The 21,188-nt window shown below is 48.6% G+C and overlaps 1 protein-coding gene across 2 annotated transcripts in view; it reads left to right on the top strand.

The window, feature by feature from the left end:
* The window catches only part of lrp2a (low density lipoprotein receptor-related protein 2a), a 390,094-nt gene that overhangs the window by 91,831 nt on the left and 277,075 nt on the right, over window positions 1-21,188 (top strand). For both annotated transcript variants that reach the window (XM_085986489.1, XM_085986488.1), the window contains exon 3: window positions 12,400-12,522. In XM_085986489.1, coding sequence (XP_085842615.1) covers window positions 12,400-12,522 — 123 coding nt within the window. The remainder of the gene's footprint in view (window positions 1-12,399; window positions 12,523-21,188) is intronic.

The following is a 21,188-nucleotide window of genomic DNA, read 5'->3' as shown; positions in this document are numbered from 1 at the left end:
TGCGCCTTTTCCCTCCCCGTGACTGGAGCCCTATGCTGCCACTTGAAAGACCAAGCTATCATCTGCCCTTTTTGCGGCGCCTTTGACTTCTCATTACCAATGATGAGCAGGCGCTGCGCCTCCACCTCCTTGAGGAGATTGCTGAGGTCATCATCAGTTCAATTGTGAGTTCTTTTAATGCCGTGAATTGTGCTCATTCCAGCCATTTCACATTGCTAATCGGATTGGGCCTTTGGCATAGTGTTAGGATCCCCGCCGCTGGGCCAGATCAGGGTAGGGTTTCGAACCCCGCTCCAGACAGTCCCGGCAAGTGGAGTCGGAGCTCCGGCTCTAAATTCTGGGTTGACATCCAGTGGGATATTTGCGTCCGTGGGTGTGGGTGGCCCCCCCTCCTTGTATAGCTTGTGGGAGCCCGTAAAACCCTCCCGCCATAGGACTAACCGCCCTAATGGCTGGTTCAAAGATGGTTACGGTCACGGAATGAGCGTTAATCATGGCCATAAATCCTTCCACCACTTCATACAGTTCCCCAAAGGGAACAGTGTGAAGACACGTATGACGACGACATTGCTAAATAAATAAATGGAATTTAAAAAATTCTTTTAGGGCTTTTAAAAGTCTTTAAATTGCTTTAATTCTGTTTAAAACTACTTCAGATTCTTCAAAATAATGTAAACGTTTTTAAAAGTTTATAAAAGTTACCAAAATCTTCAAAAAACTACCAAAAACCTATTTAAACTGCTGCTTTGCATGTAAAAATGCTTAGCAGCTTGGCAGAAACATTGGGGGCATGTCCTGTTAAACTGAGACCTCAAGGGGCGTGTCTCAGTTGCACAGCGCGCTACAGGCTTCGCGCTGGCTGCACTCCTGGGCGGCGTGACGTCATACGCTGCCCGGGATTCTTCTTTTTCAAAATCGAATTCCAGGCGTCCTTGGAGGTCAACGGCCAGCGCGTCGGGTAAGTGCATATCGGGGCCTTGCACGCGCGGCAAGCCCCCGATCTGAATTTCTGGCCCAATAAAGCTGTTGCAAGTAATTGGTTCTAACTTGGATGTTACGGATAATGCAGCTGAAAATCTGCAGCCCTTTTAGTGCCCTCCCACCGCAAATCTGCAGCCCTTTTAGTGCCCTCCCACCGCATCTATGACGGGTCTTTTGGAAGAGCCACAAATTTGGCTAAGACTCGGTGTACCTGGGTCCTTGCCTTCCGTGGCAGTTTCTGCAGGACCTTGTTGGGGAAAGAGTTTCCATCTTCCCCAAGCAAGGTCAGCAGTGTAGGATGGGACATAGTTGGGGTAGGGAAACGCAGGCCAAAGGTTCCTGGGGCCCCACCCTGATGGGATGTAGATGGGCTCGTACACCAAGAAAGCAGGTGTAATGTCCTGAAGATCGGCGGAAGTGGGTCTCGGCCTGGATCATGCCCTGGAACTCCAAAGGTAAAAGAGTATTTTGTAGGATATTTTGGCTCCCTTACAAATGAGGCTAGGGGGCATTTTGGTCTTTTTACTGGGAGTGGACCTGGCACCACTCCCCCTGAAGTTACACACTTGGGGTTTCTTAGCCTCTGTGCCATAGTCGGTGCTTGGGACCTGCATGGATTGTGTTAATGAGATGACCCCTCAAACTTTGGTGAGGTCAAATTGGAGGTTAACAGTGGGTAGATCACGACATTTATGCTGGGTCCAAAGGCCTATGGGTTTTCAGGCCCTTGAAGATCAGGGGCCTGTATTTTCTTGCCACACTGGCCCACTGATGTGCCACAGACTGGGAATGTGGGAATTCCCAGTCCATGATTCTCTGCCCTGACCACTTAGGCTGCAAGCCTTGTTTGGGGTGGGTGGAGGTTCTGTCTTTAACAAGGCCCATGAAAATTGTTAGGGAAGACTGAAAGTTTTTGGCTTCCAGTCATTTAATCAGGAATCTGATATTTTCCTTTTTGAATGGTTATTGTTTCACTACCAACTGTCTCTCCTGTTCTCTGTTGGGGTGAAGTACAATGATCAACAACCTCCCTTTGGTACCTCGCCAAAGTTAACAAAATTTATGTGCGATTCTTTATGGCGATTGTTGTCAAGCTATTTGAATGCGGGAAGCACCACAGCCAAGCCCAGTCCTATCCTCATTTGATGTGCGTACAATGCCATTTTGGTTGCTGGATTGCAATCAGCAGGGGGACCTTGTCTGATTTCTTTTTTCTCCAGGGACATTGAGGTCAATTGCAGTGCCTCTACTGGCACCTGACTGAGATCAACTAACTTAGCATAGATTATGTTGGATCCGTGGTTCAGTGGATAAATAATTACACGGATGCAGTACATAAACAAATAACAGGTCTTTACTGGAGGAGGGCAATCTCTAGACTGGAGTACAGAGGCATGCGCACAGCTTATATACCGGTGTGGCTACTGCCGGCACTACAGTATACAGGAGCTGTAAAAAAAGTAGTTCTGACTTAAAGCACATACACTACAATTCCTCCCTTTTTAGATTAATAATACCCCCTTAATATTCAAATAACAATTACATTTTTACATGTACATTCAATAACAAAAGTCCATTTATAGATTCAGTCTTTGGGGTGGCTTCCTGACCCTTTCGGGATAGCGCCTTTCCGGAGGTTCTTGTTCTTGGTGCAGAGGCGATTCTGACCCCCTTTCATCGGGTAGTTCATCGGGTTCCATTGCTACTGGGTCTGAAGTAGATACTACCGGTATGTTGGGTTCATCCCCAGGTACTCGAGACATGGGGTTGACGCATTCCTGTGATGCTAAGATCTGATCGACGTGGCGTCTCACAATGTTCTCCCCGACATCCACTGTGTACATTAATGGCCCCTGCCTTGTACATATTGTTCCGGGTTGCCACTTCTCTGTTCGATAGTCCCGGGCCAAGACTGGTTGCCCTACATTGAAGCTCCTTGTCGGCTTCTCGTTGATGTGCTGGAATTGTTTGTCCTCCACATTTCTTTGCACATTTGGTCTGAGCAAGTCCAGATGAGATCTCAACCTTCGGTTAAAGAACATCATGGCCGGGGTCTGGTTGGTAACTGCATGTGTCGCGTTTCGGTAGGCTAATAAGAAATTGTCCATCTTATGCTGTAGTGGAATTTCCTCGTCGCACATGGCCTTTATCGCCTTCCTAAAGGTTTGTACGAACCTCTCAGCCAATCCATTGGTGGCTGGATGATACGGGGCGGATGTGTAATGCCTTACCCCATTCCTTTTCATAAATTTTTGGAACTCATCGGACACAAACTGTGGTCCATTATCAGAGCAGATCTGCTCTGGCAACCCATTTCTGACCAATATGGTCCGTAGGACTGCAATCGTTTTCTCTGTACTGGTTGAAGACATCTTTATCACCTCGGGCCACTTTGAATGAGCATCCACTGCTATTAAGAACATTGAGTCCATGAATGGCCCAGCGAAATCAATGTGCACCCATTGCCATGGAGAGGAGGGCCACTCCCATGGGTGTAGAGGGGCATGTGGTGGTGCATTTTGGACCTTCTGGCATCCTAAGCAGCTCTTAGTTAGGTCTTCGATTTGTTGATCGATTCCCGGCCACCACACATAAACCCTAGCAAGGCTTTTCATTTTCACTCCCCCCAGATGACCTTCATGTAGCTCATTTAGCACTCTCTCCCTTAACTTGGGTGGAATCACCACTCTGGATCCACACATCACTGTCCCCTGGCATACTGACAGCTGTTCTCTTCTGGATGAGAATGCTGGCAACAGTGAGTCGGCATGTGTTGGCCATCCCCTCACCGTCAATTCATATACCCGTGACAGCGTCGGATCATTGCGGGTCTCCTTCTCTATATCCGCGTTTGTTACTGGCAATCGTTCAATTATCGACGAATAAAATATCTCGATAGGGTCCACTGCTGGTGCTTCCTCCACAGTAGGCAGTGGCAGGCGCGACAGCCCATCAGCGTTCCCATGCTGTCTCGTGCCTTTATATTCTATTTCATATTGATTCGCCCCTAGAAACAGGGACCATCTTTGTAACCGCTGTGCAGTCATTACTGGCACGCCCTTCTTAGGATTAAAGATGGAGACAAGTGGTTGGTGGTCAGTCAGCAAGGTGAACTTCTGTCCATGCAGATAGTGGTTGTGGTAAACCACTGTTATTGTATCCTACTGTTATCGTTATTGCATATTGTTACCTCTGGTTGGCGCTGTGTACCAATGCATGCCTCAGCTGGCTCCGCCCACATGACCAGGTATAAAGGTGGGTGTTTCGGCAACCCACTTCCTTCTTGGAACCAGTTGGCCACGAGAGGCATGCTCTGTTCTTTAGTTAATAAAAACCTCTTCATTACTTTCCTAATTCATCGCCTTTTATGGAGTAATTGATAAGCGTATCAATTTTATTAACTAAAAGTAAAATGTCGACACCTGAACAGCAACAACAGCAGGCGTTGCTGCGAGCCCTCAGACCAGCATGCCTGGACCTCGACCCTCAAGCAGCGGGTTCATCGACCAATTTTGAACACTGGCTGAGCTGCTTTGCATCCTTCCTAGAAGCCTCCGCCGTGACATCGGAGGAGAACAAACTAAAAGTTTTGACCGCCCAGGTGAGCCCTCAAGTATATACACTCATCCGGGACGCTACTACGTACACGGCGGCCCTCGAACTACTAAAAGGGCAATACACGCGCCCAGTGAACACGATTTACGCCAGACACCTCTTGGGATCCCGCAGGCAGCAACCGGGGGAATCGGTAGAGGCATTTTTACGGGCGTTACAGACACTCTGCAGGGACTGCGACTGTAAGGAGGTAACGGCTGCGGGGCACGCGGAGGGACTTACCTGTGATGCCTTCGTTAGGGGCCTCCAGTCCGACTACTCCCGGCAGAGACTGCTCGAAAGCAAGGAGCTCGACCTGAAGTCGGCCGTAGCCCTTGCGCTCTCGTTAGATGCGGCCCACCGAAACCTCGAAGCATACTCACGTAACGGCGCCGCGCCATGGCCATCGCGACCTTGGGACATGGGACCGCCGCCCCCGGTACCAACTGCTGCAGCGACGTCCCGAAACCAACTGGGACTGCCGCCCCCGGTACCAACTGCAGCGATGCCCCGTAACCAGGCCCAAAAATGCTATTTCTGTGGCCAGTTAAAACACCCTAGAGCGCGCTGCCCGGCTAAGACCGCTACCTGCTCGGGCTGCGGGAAGAAAGGCCATTACGCCAATGCCTGCAGGGGGGAACCCGCGAACGCCAACAGCGCCGCGTGCGAACCGTGGGGGCAGCCATCTTATCCGCCATTTTGTGCACCTCCGGCCGCGTGGGGACCTGAATCATGGCCGCCGCCATTTTGTCCGCCGCACTCAACCGCCATTTCGTCTCCGGACTCGACCACCGTCTCGTCGGACGACCATATCGACTCACTAAGCCATACACTGGCCTCCGTTACGCTGGATCAAGCCCTGCCTCATCATCTGTCCAGGTCCATGATGGACATCACGGTAAACGGCCGCGACACCACTTGCCTATTTGACAGCGGGAGCACAGAGAGTTTTATTCACCCCGACACGGTACGTAGCCACTCCCTCACGGTCCTGCCAACGCGCCATCGGATTTCTATGGCGTCTAAGTCCCATTCAATGGACGTCGGCGGCTACTGTGTGGTGACCCTTTCGGTTAGGGGCACAGAATATAAAAATTTTAAACTTCTTGTCCTGCCCCGTCTTTGCGCTGCCGTGCTGCTAGGGTTGGATTTTCAGTGCCACCTTAAAAGTGTCACATTAGCATACGGTGGACCCCTCCCCCCACTCACAGTCTGCAACCAACACCTTTTAAATCGCCCGCCACACACCACTTGCAGCCTTTCCACACTCAAAGTCCCCCCCCCTCCCTTGTTCGCTAACCTCACCCGCGACTGTAAACCCATCGCTACCAAGAGCAGGCGGTACAGCGCCGGGGACAGAGCTTTTATTAGCTCTGAGGTGGAGCGGCTCCTGAAGGAGGGCATTATCGAAGGGAGCACCAGCCCCTGGCGAGCCCAGGTTGTAGTCGTTCAAACCACCGATACAGGCCGCCTGGTCATTGACTACAGCCAAACCATAAACCGGTACACTCAGCTGGACGCATACCCCCTTCCTCGCATATCTGATATGGTCAATCAGATTGCGCAATACAGAGTATTCTCCACCATCGACCTTAAGTCAGCATACCACCAGCTCCCCATCCGCCATGAGGACCGCCAGTATACTGCCTTCGAGGCGAACGGCCGCCTCTACCACTTCCTTAGGGTTCCCTTCGGCGTCACCAACGGGGTTTCGGTCTTCCAAAGGGAGATGGACCGGATGGTTGACCAGAACGCGCTGCAGGCCACCTTTCCCTACCTGGATAACGTCACCATCTGTGGCCACGACCAGCAGGACCATGACGTTAATCTAGAAAAATTCCTCCGTACGGCCCAGCGGCTGAACCTAACGTACAATAAGGAGAAATGTATGTTTCGCACCAAACGCCTTGCCATTCTCGGCTGCGTAGTGGAGAACGGAGTCATCGGGCCCGACCCCGACAGAATGCGCCCCCTTATGGAGCTCCCCCTCCCCCACTGCCAAAAAGCACTGAAGAGATGCCTGGGGTTTTTCTCTTACTATGCTCAGTGGGTGCCCCACTATGCGGACAAAGCCCGACCCCTCATCAAATCCACCTCCTTCCCCCTGACACCAGAGGCGTGTGCAGCCTTCACTCTTATCAAGAGCGATATTGCGAAGGCCACAATGCACGCAGTGGATGAGTCCATCCCCTTCCAAGTGGAGAGCGATGCATCCGACTTCGCCCTAGCTGCGACCCTTAACCAGGCGGGGAGACCCGTGGCCTTTTTCTCAAGGACCCTCCAGGGCCCCGAGATTTGACACTCCTCTGTCGAAAAGGAGGCCCAGGCTATTGTGGAAGCGGTGCGTCACTGGAGGCATTACCTGGCCGGAAAACGGTTTACCCTTCTCACTGACCAGCGTTCAGTTGCTTTTATGTTCAATAATAAGCAGAGTGGCACAATCAAGAACGACAAGATCTTGAGGTGGAGAATTGAACTCTCCACCTACAATTACGATATCTTGTACCGGCCCGGGAAACTCAATGAGCCCCCAGATGCCCTATCACGTGGTACATGCGCCAACGCGCAGGTTAATAGACTGCAGTCCCTCCACAATGACCTCTGCCACCCGGGGGTCACCAGGTTCTTCCATTTCATCAAATCCCGTAACCTGCCCTACTCCATCGAGGAGGTCAGGACCATGACCAGGAACTGCCAAATCTGTGCCGAGTGCAAACCGCATTTTTATAGGCCAGACAGAGCAAGCCTGATCAAGGCCACTCGCCCCTTCGAGCGCCTGAGCGTCAATTTTAAAGGGCCCCTCCCCTCCTCTAACCGCAACGTGTACTTCCTCAACATAATTGATGAGTACTCCCGTTTCCCGTTCGCCATCCCTTGCCCAGACATGACCAGTACCACGGTCATCAAATGTCTGAATGACCTCTTCGCCCTGTTCGGGTTCCCCAGCTATATACATAGCGACAGGGGCTCATCTTTCATGAGCTTCGAACTTCGTCAGTACCTGCTCGCGAGAGGTATTGCTATGAGCAGGACCACCAGCTACAACCCCCGGGGGAACGGCCAGGTGGAAAGAGAGAACGCGACGGTTTGGAAGGCCGTCCTCTTAGCCTTAAAATCTAAGGGCCTTCCGACCTCTCGCTGGCAGGAGGTCCTCCCTGCGGCGCTCCACTCCATCCGGTCACTGCTTTGTACTGCCACTAATGCCACCCCTCATGAGCAAATGTTCGTTTTCCCCAGGAAGTCCACATCGGGAACCTCGCTACCGACATGGCTGACTTCTCCTGGGCCCGTCCTACTGCGGAGGCACGTGAGGACCCATAAAATGGACCCCCTGGTCGAGAGGGTGAACCTCCTACACGCCAACCCCCAGTATGCCTACGTGGCGTACCCAGACAGGTGGGAGGACACGGTCTCCATACGAGACCTCGCACCCTCGGATGCCCCTGAATTACCACCGTTATCCCCCACCACTTCTCCCAACCCAACCCCTGTAGACAGCATGCCGGAGCCCCAGGACCCTTCGTTGACCACCCAGACACCAGATTCGACGTTGGATACTGCACCACCGCCGCCGCCACCACGACGATCAGGACGTCATACAAGGCCTCCTGATAGACTTACCTACACGAACTTGTAGTACACTTCACCCCGCCGGACTAAATTTTAAACAAGGGGTGAATGTGGTAAACCACTGTTATTGTATCCTACTGTTATCGTTATTGCATATTGTTACCTCTGGTTGGCGCTGTGTACCAATGCATGCCTCAGCTGGCTCCGCCCACATGACCAGGTATAAAGGTGGGTGTTTCGGCAACCCACTTCCTTCTTGGAACCAGTTGGCCACGAGAGGCATGCTCTGTTCTTTAGTTAATAAAAACCTCTTCATTACTTTCCTAATTCATCGCCTTTTATGGAGTAATTGATAAGCGTATCAATGGTTGAATTTTTTTACTCCCCATACTAGGCTGAGGGCCTCCCTGTCAATCTGGGCGTAGTTGCGCTCGGCTGAGGTTAGTGACCGAGATGCAAAGGCTACTGGCCTCTCCAAACCGTCCGGGAATTTGTGCGACAGCACCGCTCCAATGCCGTAGGGTGATGCATCACATGCCAAACGAATTGGTAGTGCTGGGTTGAAATGGGCCAACACCTCTTTTGATGTGATCAATTCTTTACACTTCTGGAAAGCTCGTCTACGTTCGTCATCCCACTTCCATGGTACCCCTGTTTGCAGTAGGGTGTTCAGCGGGTGTAATACCGTAGACAAATTTGGTAAGAACTTGTGGTAATAGTTTACCAGCCCGAGGAACGACCTCAGTTGTGACACATTTTCCGGTGCTGGAGCCTTGACTACTGCCTCTATCTTGTCAGGGGACTTATGTAACCCCTCTTCATCGATGACGTGGCCGCAATACGAGATCTGTTTCCGGAAAAACTCGCACTTGTGGCGATTAGCTCGTAGCCCATATTCCTTTAATCTGGCGAGCACCTTCTCCAAGCTAGCGAGGTGATCACCGTCATTTTCGCCCGTGACCAAGATGTCGTCCAAATAACACTGGGTCCTTGGAATCCCTTGCAGGACCCGATCCATCGCCCTTTGCCAGATAGCCGGAGCCGAGGCTACTCCAAACACCAGCCGGTTGTGTTGATAGAGACCTTTATGGGTGTTGATCGTAAGGTAATGTTTCGAAGCTTCTTCTACCTCCATTTGCAAGTACGCCTGGGCTAGATCAATTTTTGTGAAGCGTTTACCACCAGATAGCGAGGCGAAACTATCCTCAATTCGTGGAAGCGGATATTGCACCGTGCGAAGGACTGGGTTCACTGTCACCTTAAAATCCCCACAGATGCGGACCTTCTTTGGTTCCCCAGGCGTATTACTCAATGACCTCTTCATTACAGGAACGATAGGTGTAGCCCACTCGCTCCAGTCCACTTTGGACAGTACTCCTGAACGTTCCAACCCTTCCAGCTCTGCTTCAACTGCTGGTCTGATCACATAAGGCACTGGTCTGGCCTTCAGAAACTTTGGGCTTGCATTATCCTCTATTTTAATTGTTGCTGTTATTCCTTTTAGTGTTCCTAGTCCTTCCTGGAACACTTCTTTTGCGTCAGTTAGCATTTTTGACAGTCGTCCAGGTGTGATGTCATCCTTTTTGGCCTCCACCTTCAGTGCCTGTATGGCATGCCAATCTAAATGTATCTTCCGGATCCATTCACGTCCTAGCAGTGGTGGTCCTCCATTTGGCAATACATATATATCCATTTTAGGTATTTCCTGGCCTTTATGTCACTTTCACCCTTATTTTTCCTTTGGGGTAGACTTTTTGCCCCGTATACGTCTTCAAGACAATCTCTAGCTTTCAAGGGTATGCGTGAAAATAGCCGCTTGTAGTCTCTTTGATTTATGACTGTTAGAGCTGACCCTGTGTCCAATTCCATTTCCACTTGGACTCCGTCTATCTTGAGTGTAACCCAGATAGTCTGGTGATCCTCCATTTCGGTTACATTATGTAGTTTCAGACAACCCAGCTCCTTGCTTCCGGAGTCTGTGTCACTTTTCTGTTCGCCTGAACCACTGTCGATCACCTGGTGCACCTATTTGTGGAGATTTCTTACTGTTGGTTTTCTTCCCAGACCTGCAGACTCTTGCTATGTGTCCTGCTTTCCCACACTGTCTGCACACTTGGTCCTTGAACCAACAATCTTTCTGGTCATGTGTTGTTCTGCCGCAGCGATAGCACTTCCCTGTTCCATAGGTCATTTCGTTGGTGCCATATTCTTGCGGTCTCCGTTGTATCTCCGCAGCGCCCCTTGCGGCTGCTTCGTGTGATACTGCCATACTGAAAGCTTTGTCCAGCGTAAGGTCCTTTTCTGATAGAAGCCATTTCTGGGTTCCTTCACTTTGTAGCCCACACACAAACTTGTTCCTTAACGTGTCTGCTAGTCCCGCTCCAAACTGGCAGTATTTTGATAGCTTGCGCAGTTCCGTTAGGTACTCAGCATTGCTTTCGTCTTTGTGTTGGTTCCTTTTATGGAACTTAAACCGTTCTGCTATCAGCAGTGGTGTGGGGTTTAAGTGGTCCTGTAGGATTTCTACTATGCTTTCAAAATTCTTGTTTACCGGCTTCTCTGGGGTTATTAGATTTCGCAGTAACCCATAAGTTTTTGCACCCATGGAAATTAACAGAATCAGTGCTTTATTAGCATCTGGCACTTCATTCGCCCTGCAGTACACCTCAATACGTTCCACATATGTCGCCCAATCTTCGACTTCATTGCCGAACGTAGAGATACTGCCACTCTTCGGCATCCTTGGTTGTGCGTTAACTATCACCAATGGCGCCTCCCGCGCTTCTCCTTCTTCTCCGCTGGCACAAAATGGTGTCTCCCGCGCTTTCCTTCCTTCCCGCGCTCGCCCGTCTTCTCCGTTGCGGCTTCGCAAAATGGCATCTCCCGCGCTCTTCCTTCTTCTCCACGGCTCAATGGCGCCTCCCGCGCACTCCCTGCTTCTCTGCGGTTCAATGGCATCTCCCGCGCTCTCCCTGCTTCTCCGCGGCTCAATGGCGTCTCCCCTTGCTTCGCCCCGCGGACCCTGATCAGCCCGTGATCTCTGGCTGTGCTCTGCGCGTTCTTCTCTTGATATTTGTCGACGCCGCTCAGTCTAGAACCCGGCTGTTTCTTACCCTCTCTCTCTCCGGTTTGCAGTATTTTTCCTCGACGCCGCTCGGTGATCAACCCCCGGCTGCGCCCTGCTCTCTTCACCCTTCTTACCCCATCGACGCTGCCCGGCTCTCTCTCTCTGCCGTTGGTCGGCTCCAGCCGCTGCTGCTCGGGAAGGGTCTGCTCTGGACCTGTCGTCGGTCTCTTACTGCTCGTTGTGGCTGGGGAACCAAGCCCGGCTCTCCACAGCCTCCCCAGTGAAGTTGGATCTCTGCCTGACTGCTGGGCGGTTGCTCGCTGTCGTCGCCCGTGTTCCTGGACTCGACTTTTTTTTTTGTTTAATGTTGCAGGTAGATTTGCATCAACACTCGTCGCCACTGTTGGATCCGTGGTTCAGTGGATAAATAATTACACGGATGCGGTACATAAACAAATAACAGGTCTTTACTGGAGGAGGGCAATCTCTAGACTGGAGTACAGAGGCATGCGCACAGCTTATATACCGGTGTGGTTACTGCCGGTACTACAGTATACAGGAGCTGTAAAAAAGTAGTTCTGACTTAAAGCACATACACTACAGATTGCAGATCTATTACTGATCTGTATGTCTTAATTATTCACTGGATAAACTTGCTGAACCCCATTTTGAGTTTTTCAAATCACTATTTGGTGTGCTGCATGGCAGTATGGAATGTAACAACAGTTCATGGTGTAACAAGTTGCACCTTAAATTATGTGTTGCTGATTACTTTCTGTACCCCTGTTCTCAAAACATACCACTCTATTGCTGCTTTTATATTGGTATTGTTTTAATTTGGATGTTGGGAAAATGGCTAGTATAAGAATACTGCCACTGATAACTGTTTTCAGGTTATAAAGTAAGTCATTACTCTCCAGGTTATAGAACTGTACAAAATGTATGCCTCTAGATCCAGGGCTTTCTAGCAATTACTCCATAGATCTTTGAGACGGTTGTTCACTACTGTATCCCTCAACTGCAGTGGGGCTGGATTTTCTGTCCATTCATAGTCCTTGGGCAGAGAATCTAGTTCAGTACGTTAGAGATTTTGAAATATTAAAACTCTGGGTGTTGTATTTTGTAGTACTAATTTAGAAATTCCCCTTGATCTTCACTTCACCGATACTATATTTATTTGATTTCAGCTCCACCTACCTGTACAGCAGACCAGTTTCAGTGTGAGGGAAATGGGGAATGTATTTCTCAAAGTTGGGTGTGTGATGATGAAGAAGACTGTGATGATGGATCTGATGAGCATCAGCAATGTTGTAAGTCTGGGGTTTAATTTTGCCATGTTTCATGTACAGGAAATGTAGGTGTAAATTAGAAATTCATGTAAGCTTTTTAGTTAATTTAGAAGGATCTGCTTTGACCCACTTTCACCCAAGTTGTCTGACTGAAACACTCTTTCAGATCGAAGTAGATTTGAATGGTGTATCGTGTACTTTATAACTGGTCTGGGATGCCACAAAGGCCATGATTAGCTGAGTGATCCTTGCAATTTGGAGGACAGAGTATCCCCTGCAACGAGGACAGACTAGCGCAACTTTTGCTGCTAGTGCCAAGATGATCCATCCTCTGCTTTGGAGAATCCTCACTTCTTACCACGGGCATGTGCATATGGCACTCACGCACAAACACCCCCAGGTCTCTCTGTTGTTGCACTCCTTTAAAACTCCCTTTATTAACTGCTTTGTTAACCTGTCCTGCCACCTTCAAAGATTTGTGCACAAGCACTCCAAGGTCTCTCTCTTCTTGCCCCCCCTTTAAAATTGTACCATTTAGTATGTATTGTCTCTCCTTATTCCTCCTACCAAAATGTATCACCTCTCACTTTTCTGCGTTGAATTTCATCTACCATGTATCCACCCACCCTACCAGCTTGTTTATGTCCTCTTAATGTCTATTACTATCTTCATCACTGTTTATTACACTTCCAAGTTTCGTGTCATCTGCAAACTTCAAAATTGTGCCCTGTACCCCAAGTCCAAGTCATTAATGTATATCAAAAACAGCAGTGGTCCTAGTACTGAACCCTGGAGAACGCCACTGTATACAGTACCCTCCTCCAGTCATAAGAGTAAACATTATTTTAAAAAGTTTCATTTGTAATACATAAAGTGTTGTGTCGGTACCTTTCTACCTAGACACAATTTAGGACTCAGAACTCAGAGATTCAAACATGAAGTGCTTTATTCAGGAAGGAAAGGAAGTTCTGGAAAGTTCCGAACAAAGCGAGCTAAACTTAACCAAGAGAACACCCAACCATTTATCTGCTGTGACAGCGCCACCACAGGTGGGAGGAAAACACACAATACATAACATAAAGTACCCAGTTTTATGTATCTAGTATTCTGTACATCATGAATGAAGTTGTCTTGAAAAGAGAGATTAAGAACTTCATGCAGCTTTTAGGCAATTTCAATTCCTCACACAATTTTGATAGTGGATTATTGTTCATGATTGAATTCTCAGTAAGGTTACATATTACATCGAAAGTGTCTTTGAGCAAATTTTAATAGATTTCAATGAGAATGTTTACTACTTATTGTTAATTATATTGGCAATAAAATTACAGTAATATGGTTCACTGCATATTAGCACAAATACAAATGCTACAAACATGGGGCAGTTTAGGCTTAAGGTAAAAAATGTCTTTTGTTTGGAGAACAAAATTAAAATGAGACCCTTGAATTTATAAACTCAAAGAAGCTACAGAGAAAAGAAAGTTCTAACTTTCAGGGCTGAAGGACTGTTGAAATTGCTGTTCATAATGGATTATCTGTGCTCATCATGATAGCTCCAGAATGAACTCTGATCTGTCTGTTAAACACATGCCAAATATTTCCAAATACTTCCACATTGCCTTCTTTCTTCAGTGCTTGGCATTACAGACCATGATGCTGAGGTTCGGGAAGTGTGTCCAACATTGGCAATATTTTCTGTAAGAAGCGAGGAATATTAAGCAACAGGTTGCAGTTACAGCAAGAATCTGAACACATAGACAGATCAATTTAAAATATTTCAACTGTAGCTTTCCTGTTGCATTGCATTTACAGTTATCAATTAATGTCCGAAGAAAGTGATTGTTTTAACAATCTGCTTTGAAATGACTGGAGTGGCCATTTATTGCTGTAGTTTGAATTTCTGGTGCTTTCAAAGGAGGATTCATTGATATTGTAGGAAAACATTGCAAATATTTGTGGTGTGGCAGATATAGTGATTCCCAGTGCAGCACAAACTTACCTCCGTAATAATGCAGTATGACAGTAGCATTTTCAGGAATGGAACCTACCTAATATGTTCCCTTTTTAGATGAGTGTTCCTGTTAACTATAACTTAGAATTGATCTAGGAATGTAATTTTTCCAGTGACCTGCTGGCCATTTCAGATGTTTTATAAGTTATAACGATTCCCTCTGGACAGAACAAGATGGAGATGATATAGATAGGTTAAGTGAGTGGGCAAAAATTTGGCAGAGGGAGTATAATCTGAGAGAAAATGTGAGGTTATCCACTTTGGGAGGAAGAATAGAAAAGCAAAATATTATTTTAAATGGAGAGAGACTACAGAATGCTGCGGTACAGAGGGATCTGGGTGTCCTCATACATGAAACACAAAAAGTTAGCATGCAGGTACAGCAAGTAATTGGGAAGGCAAATGGAATGTTGGCCTTTATTGCAATGGGGATGGAGTATAAAAGTAGGGAAGTCTTGCTACAACTGTTGGGGAGACCACACCTAGAGTACTGCATACAGTTTTGGTCTTTTTTAAGGAGGGATATACTTGCATAGGAGGCAGTTCAGAGAAGGTTCACTAGAGAAGGTTCACTAGGTTGATTCCTGGGATGAAGGGGGTTGTCTTTTGAAGAAAAGTTGGGCCTATACTCATTGGAGTTTAGAAGGTGATCTTATTGAAACATATAGGGGGAGAAATTCGGTGGGCTGCGCCACCAGTTAGCGCCTAAAGAGGGCACTCAGTGGCTTTAGCGCCACTGGCCACGCCTCCTGCGATATTTAGCTGGGGCGCTAATGGCGGCGTTAGCCTGTTGCGCTGCGCCGCCACCAGTGACATCATCGGTGTGCGCAGCGCCCCGCTACCGCCCCGATCGCGATATTTGGCAGCAACCGCCTCTAGCGCTGCTCGCTAATCGCGCCCGGTTCACGGGGCCTACCTGTGGCGGCAGTGGCGCAAATTAAGGTGGAGGTGCGGGGCGGCTGTTTTTTTCGGCGGCCGCCTGCCAGCACCTCCGTCACTGGCCTCCTGTTCTCCCCCCGCGGCATTGTCGGCTGTTTTCCGAGAGCCCGGTACTTCTCCTGGGTGCCGGGCTCTTTTGCCGGCACTCGCGATCGCTCATCGCGCTGGTGCAGGCCCCTCCTCCTTAAGAATGGGAGGAAGGCCTGCAGTACCTTGCCGCAGCGTGTGGCGCTGTGGCACGTTGCGCTGCGATATTCAGTTTCAGCGCCCTAAGAGGGACGCGGAGCGCCTCGAGCCTCGCCCTGTGTCCCTCTTGGGGCGCTCAAGCTGAATTTCTGGCGTTCGCTGCTGCTCCGATCGCAGCGCAAAATCTGGCGCCCAGGCGAGCTTGGCGCCCCGTTTGCAGCTCAACCTGATTTCTCCCCCATAAGATTCTGAGGGGGCTTGACAGAGTAGATGCTGAGAGAATGTTTCCCCTCATGGGGGAATCTAGAACTAGGGTGGCATAGTTTCAGAATAAGGGGTCGCCCATTTAAGACGGAGATGAGGAGGAATTTCTTTTCTGAGGTCGTGATTCTTAGGAATTCTCTACCCCAGAGAGCTGTGGAGGCTGCGTCATTGAATATATTCAAGGCTGAGACAGACAGATTTTTGAACTACAGGGGAGTCGAGGGTTATGGGGAACAGGCAGAAAAGTGGACTTGAGGCCAAGATCAGATCAGCCATGATCTTATTGAATGGCGGCGCAGGCTCGAGGGGCTGAATGGCCTACTCCTGCTCCTATTTCTTATGTAACTTACTGACAATTAAGTTACTGTAATCAAACATTAAAGCAGTTATGGAAGAGAAATGATTAAATAGTTATTTGAAGTGAACTGTCCATAGCAAGATTATTCCTGAACATCCTGTTTGGCTCATGCAGACTACTTTAGATTTTAACATGCTTGCTTTTTAAATACAGACAAAAATGTGCATGGAACAGGCTCGAGGTGCTAAATGGCCTACTCCTGTTCCTATCTTCCTCTGTTCCTATGACCTCTTACCGAGGGGCTAAATGGCCTACTCCTGTTCCTATCTTCCTCTGTTCCTATGACCTCCTTCCGAGGAGCTAAATGGCCTACTCCTGTTCCTATCTTCCTCTGTTCCTATGACCTCCTACCGATGGGCTAAATGGCCTACTCCTGTTCCTATCTTCCTCTGTTCCTATGACCTCCTACCGAGGGGCTAAATGGCCTACTCCTGTTCCTATCTTCCTCTGTTCCTATGACCTCCTACCGAGGGGCTAAATGGCCTACTCCTGTTCCTATCTTCCTCTGTTCCTATGACCTCCTTCCGAGGAGCTAAATGGCCTACTCCTGTTCCTATCTTCCTCTGTTCCTATGACCTCCTTCCGAGGAGCTAAATGGCCTACTCCTGTTCCTATCTTCCTCTGTTCCTATGACCTCCTACCGATGGGCTAAATGGCCTACTCCTGTTCCTATCTTCCTCTGTTCCTATGACCTCCTACCGAGGGGCTAAATGGCCTACTCCTGTTCCTATCTTCATCTGTTCCTATGGCCTCCTACCGATGGGCTAAATGGCCTACTCCTGTTCCTATCTTCATCTGTTCCTATGGCCTCCTACCGATGGGCTAAATGGCCTACTCTTGTTCCTATCTTCCTCTGTTCCTATGACCTCCTTCCGAGGAGCTAAATGGCCTACTCCTGTTCCTATCTTCCTCTGTTTCTATGACCTCATTAAAAAAAAAATTGCATCAACAACAGCAAGAGTCACTTTCAGAATGATGGCCCGGATTTATGGTCTCCTTCTGAAAGGCCTTGCACGTTCCGAGTTTCTGCATGTGCTGCGCATGCGCAAATACCCGGAACTTGCGATCTGTCTAGATACGCCATCACAGATCATCCGAAGCGACTAGAAATTCACTTTCGCTGGCGCAGAGTTGGGCTTGCCGAACTACTGCACAGTAATTGCTCACGAAACTCTTAGCCTGGTAAAAGCCTATTTTCACTAGCATAAGGATTATTATAAATCTTAAATAAAAAATGATGCACAAACACTGGTCCAGATTAAAATGTTTAAAATTATTTTTCAAAAAATTTAATTTTTATTGTATTTGCTATAATGAAGGGACTTTTAATTAAATTTGAAAATCAGAACATTTATTTTAATTACAGTCGTCTAAATTATTTAATTATTTGGGGATTCCAGTAGGGTTTATGGGGATTCCATTCATAAATGGAATCCTCCTTTCTCATTGGAGGACCTGGCCCATGTGATCCCAGGGATGCTTCTGAACCGCCTGGGATCCATGGGCCTTTATTCCAGTCTTATTACGCTTTGGTTGAACAGTTCCATTTAATTTCCTTTCTTGCATCATACATCCAAATTCCTGATTCTAAGTGTGTCCCTGGTATTTAAAGCCTTCACCATATTGAACAAATTATTTGGATCACTTTCATCAATTCTCTCATAATCTTGAATTTCAATTAGGGCACCTCAAAGTTTCATCTTCTCCAAAAGAAAACAAGTACAGCCTCAAACAGTTTTTCCCTAAGTTAAATTCCTGATACCTGGAATCATATTTGTATGCTCCTTTTATATATTGCAATAATACCTTTCCCATAATTGGTTTACCTGAACTACACACTACACCAGATGAGGTCTGACCAGTGCCTTACATGGAATCAATACAAATGATTTTTATTTAAGTGTTGCTCCATCTATTTCCTCGGTCTTGTTACTGCAAAAGATGATGGGATAGATTTTCTCTCCATATGGTTTTTGGACGGTTGGCCGTCTGATAGTGCCGGCAGGAGGCTCAGTGTATTTTGAGGGCCGGGCCTTTTTTTAAAATTCATTGATGGGATGTGGGTGTCACTGGCTAGGCCTGCATTTAGTGCCCATCCCTAATTGCCCTTGAGAAGATGGTGGTGAGCCGCCTTCTTGAACCGCTGCAGTCCATATGGTGTAGGTACACCCACAATGCTGTTAGGAAGGGAGTTCCAGGATTTTGGCCCAGCGACAGTGAAGGAACGGCAATACAGGTCCAAGTCAGGATGGTGTGTGGCTTGGAGGGGAACTTGTAGGTGGTGATGTTCCTGTGCGTCTGCTGCCCTTGTCCTTCTAAGTGGTAGAGGTCGCGGGTTTGGAAGGTGCTGTTGAAGGAGCTTTGGCGAGTTGCTGCAGTGCATCTTGTAGATGGTACACACTGCAGCCACAGTGCGCCGGTGGTGGAGGGAGTGAATGTTGAAGGTGGTGGATGGAGTGCCAATCAAGCGGGCTGCTTTATCTTGAATGGTGTCAAGCTTCTTGAGTGTTGTTGGAGCTGCACTCATCCAGGCAAGTGGAGAGTATTCCATCACACTCCTGACTTGTGCCTTGTAGATGGTGGAAAGGCTTTGGGGAGTCAGGAGGTGAGACACTCGCTGCAGAATTCCCAGCCTCTGGCCTGCTCTTGTAGCCACAGTATTTATATGGCTGGTCCAGTTCAGTTTCTGATCAATGGTAACCCCCAGGATGTTGATAGTGGGGGATTCAGTGATGGTAATGCCATTGAATGTCCAGGGGAGATGGTTAGAGTCTCGCTTGTTGGAGATGGTCATTGCCTGGCACTTGTGTGGTGCGAATGTTACTTGCCACTTGTCAGCCCAAGTCTGAATGTTGTCCAGGTCTTGCTGCATATGGACACGAACTGCATCAGTATCTGACGAGTCTCGAATGGTGCTGAACAGTGTGCAATCATCAGCGAACATCCCCACTTCTGACTTTATGATGGAGGGAAGGTCATTGATGAAACAGCTGAAGATGGTTGGGCCTAGGACACTGTCCTGAGGAACTCCTGCAGTGATGTCATGTGATTGAGATGAATGACCTCCAACAACCACAGCCAACTTCCTTTGTGCTAGGTATGATTCCAACCAATGGAAAGTTTTCCCCTTGATTCCCATTGACTTCAGTTTTGCTAGGGCTCCTTGATGCCACACTCGATCAAATGCTGCCTTGATGTCAAGGGCAGTCACTCTCACCTCACCTCTTGAGTTCAACTCTTTTGTCCATGTTTGGACCAAGGCTGTAATGAGGTCAGGAGCTGAGTGGCCCTGGCGGAACCCAAACTGGGCGTCAGTTAGCAGGTTATTGTTGAGTAAGTGCCGCTTGATAGCACTGTCGACGACACCTTCCATCACTTTGCTGATGATTGAGCGTAGACTGATGGGACGGTAATTGGCCGGGTCGGATTTGTCCTGCTTTTTGTAGACAGGACATACTTGGGCAACTTTCCACATTGCCGGGTAGATGCCAGTGTTATAGCTGTACTGGAACAGCTTGGCTAGGGGCGCAGCTAGTTCTGGAGCACAAGTCTTCAGTACTATTTCCGGAATGTTGTCAGGGCCCATAGCCTTTGCAGTATCCAGTGTCTTCACCCGTTTCTTGACATCACGTGGAGTGAATTGAATGGGCTGAAGACTGGCATCTGTGATTCTGGGGACCTCAGGAGGAGGCCGAGATGGATCATCCACTCGGCGCTTCTGGCTGAAGATAGTTGCAAATGCTTCAGCCTTGTCTTTTGCACTCACGTGCTGGGCTCCACCATCATTGAGGATGGGGATATTTTTGGAGCCTCCTCCTCCTGTTAACTGTTTAATTGTCCAGCACCACTCACGACTGGATGTGGCAGGACTGCAGAGCTTTGATTTGATCCGATGGTTGTGAGATCGCTTAGCTCTGTCTATCGCATGTTGCTTCCGTTGTTTGGCATGCAAATAGCCCTGTGTTGTAGCCTCACCAGGTTGACACCTCATTTTTCGGTATGCCTGGTGCTGTTCCCGGCATGCTCTCCTGCACTCTTCGTTAAACCAGGGTTGATCTTCTGGCTTGATGGTAATGGTAGAGTGAGGGATATGCCGGGCCATGAGGTTACAGATTGTGGTTGAATACAATTCTGCTGCTGCTGATGGCCCACAGCGCCTCATGGATGCCCAGTTTTGAGTTGCCAGATCTGTTCAAAATCTGTCCCATTTAGCACGGTGGTAGTGCCACACAACACAGTGGAGGGTATCCTCAACATGAAGACGGGACTTTGTCTCCACAAGGACTGTGCAGTGGTCACTTCCACCAATGCTGTCATGGACAGATGCATCTGCAACAGGTAGATTGGTGAGGATGAGATCAAGTAGGTTTTTGTAGTGTATGTAACCTGTACCACCTTAAGAGGATACCTTAAGGTGATGGGCTACTTTTTGATGGCTCCTGTACATTGTAGTACCGGTGGTGACCACACCGGTATATAAACCCTGTGGAGCAAAGTGTATTCCAGTTCAGCCCTGACCCTCAATTACTAAAGACCTGTTTAATTATTTCTGTAGTCTGTGTCCAGTTATTCAGCATAACTACATTTGGAAACACAGACTCAACAGTGGCGACGAGTCTGATCTTACCTAGCGGCAGTTGCATCAAAGGAAGCTTCGCCTCTGAAACGGGCGTCGATCAAGGACAGCCACCCTCAACATCCTGCTGGGCACTGCATAGCACAGGAGGCAATCGGGAACCCGGGTTGGTTTCTGGCCACGAAGTCAAACATCAGTGAACATCCCTTCGACGACAGCGGCGGGTAAGCCCGATCGAGCGGCACGGGGGGGGAAGTCGGCCGAGTTGTCAGTAAGAGAAGGGGAGGGAAATGACGAAAAGGGCGGAGAACACGACCGCAGCCGGTGTCAGAGGCCGGACTGCAATCGGGGCA

The sequence above is a fragment of the Somniosus microcephalus genome, chromosome 4 (genome assembly GCF_052327205.1).
Source record: "Somniosus microcephalus isolate GS21.2 chromosome 4, FLI_Smic_1.0, whole genome shotgun sequence".
Taxonomy (NCBI): domain Eukaryota; kingdom Metazoa; phylum Chordata; class Chondrichthyes; order Squaliformes; family Somniosidae; genus Somniosus; species Somniosus microcephalus.
The sequence above is the reverse complement of the archived record's forward strand: the minus strand, read 5'-3'. Positions and strand labels throughout refer to the sequence as shown.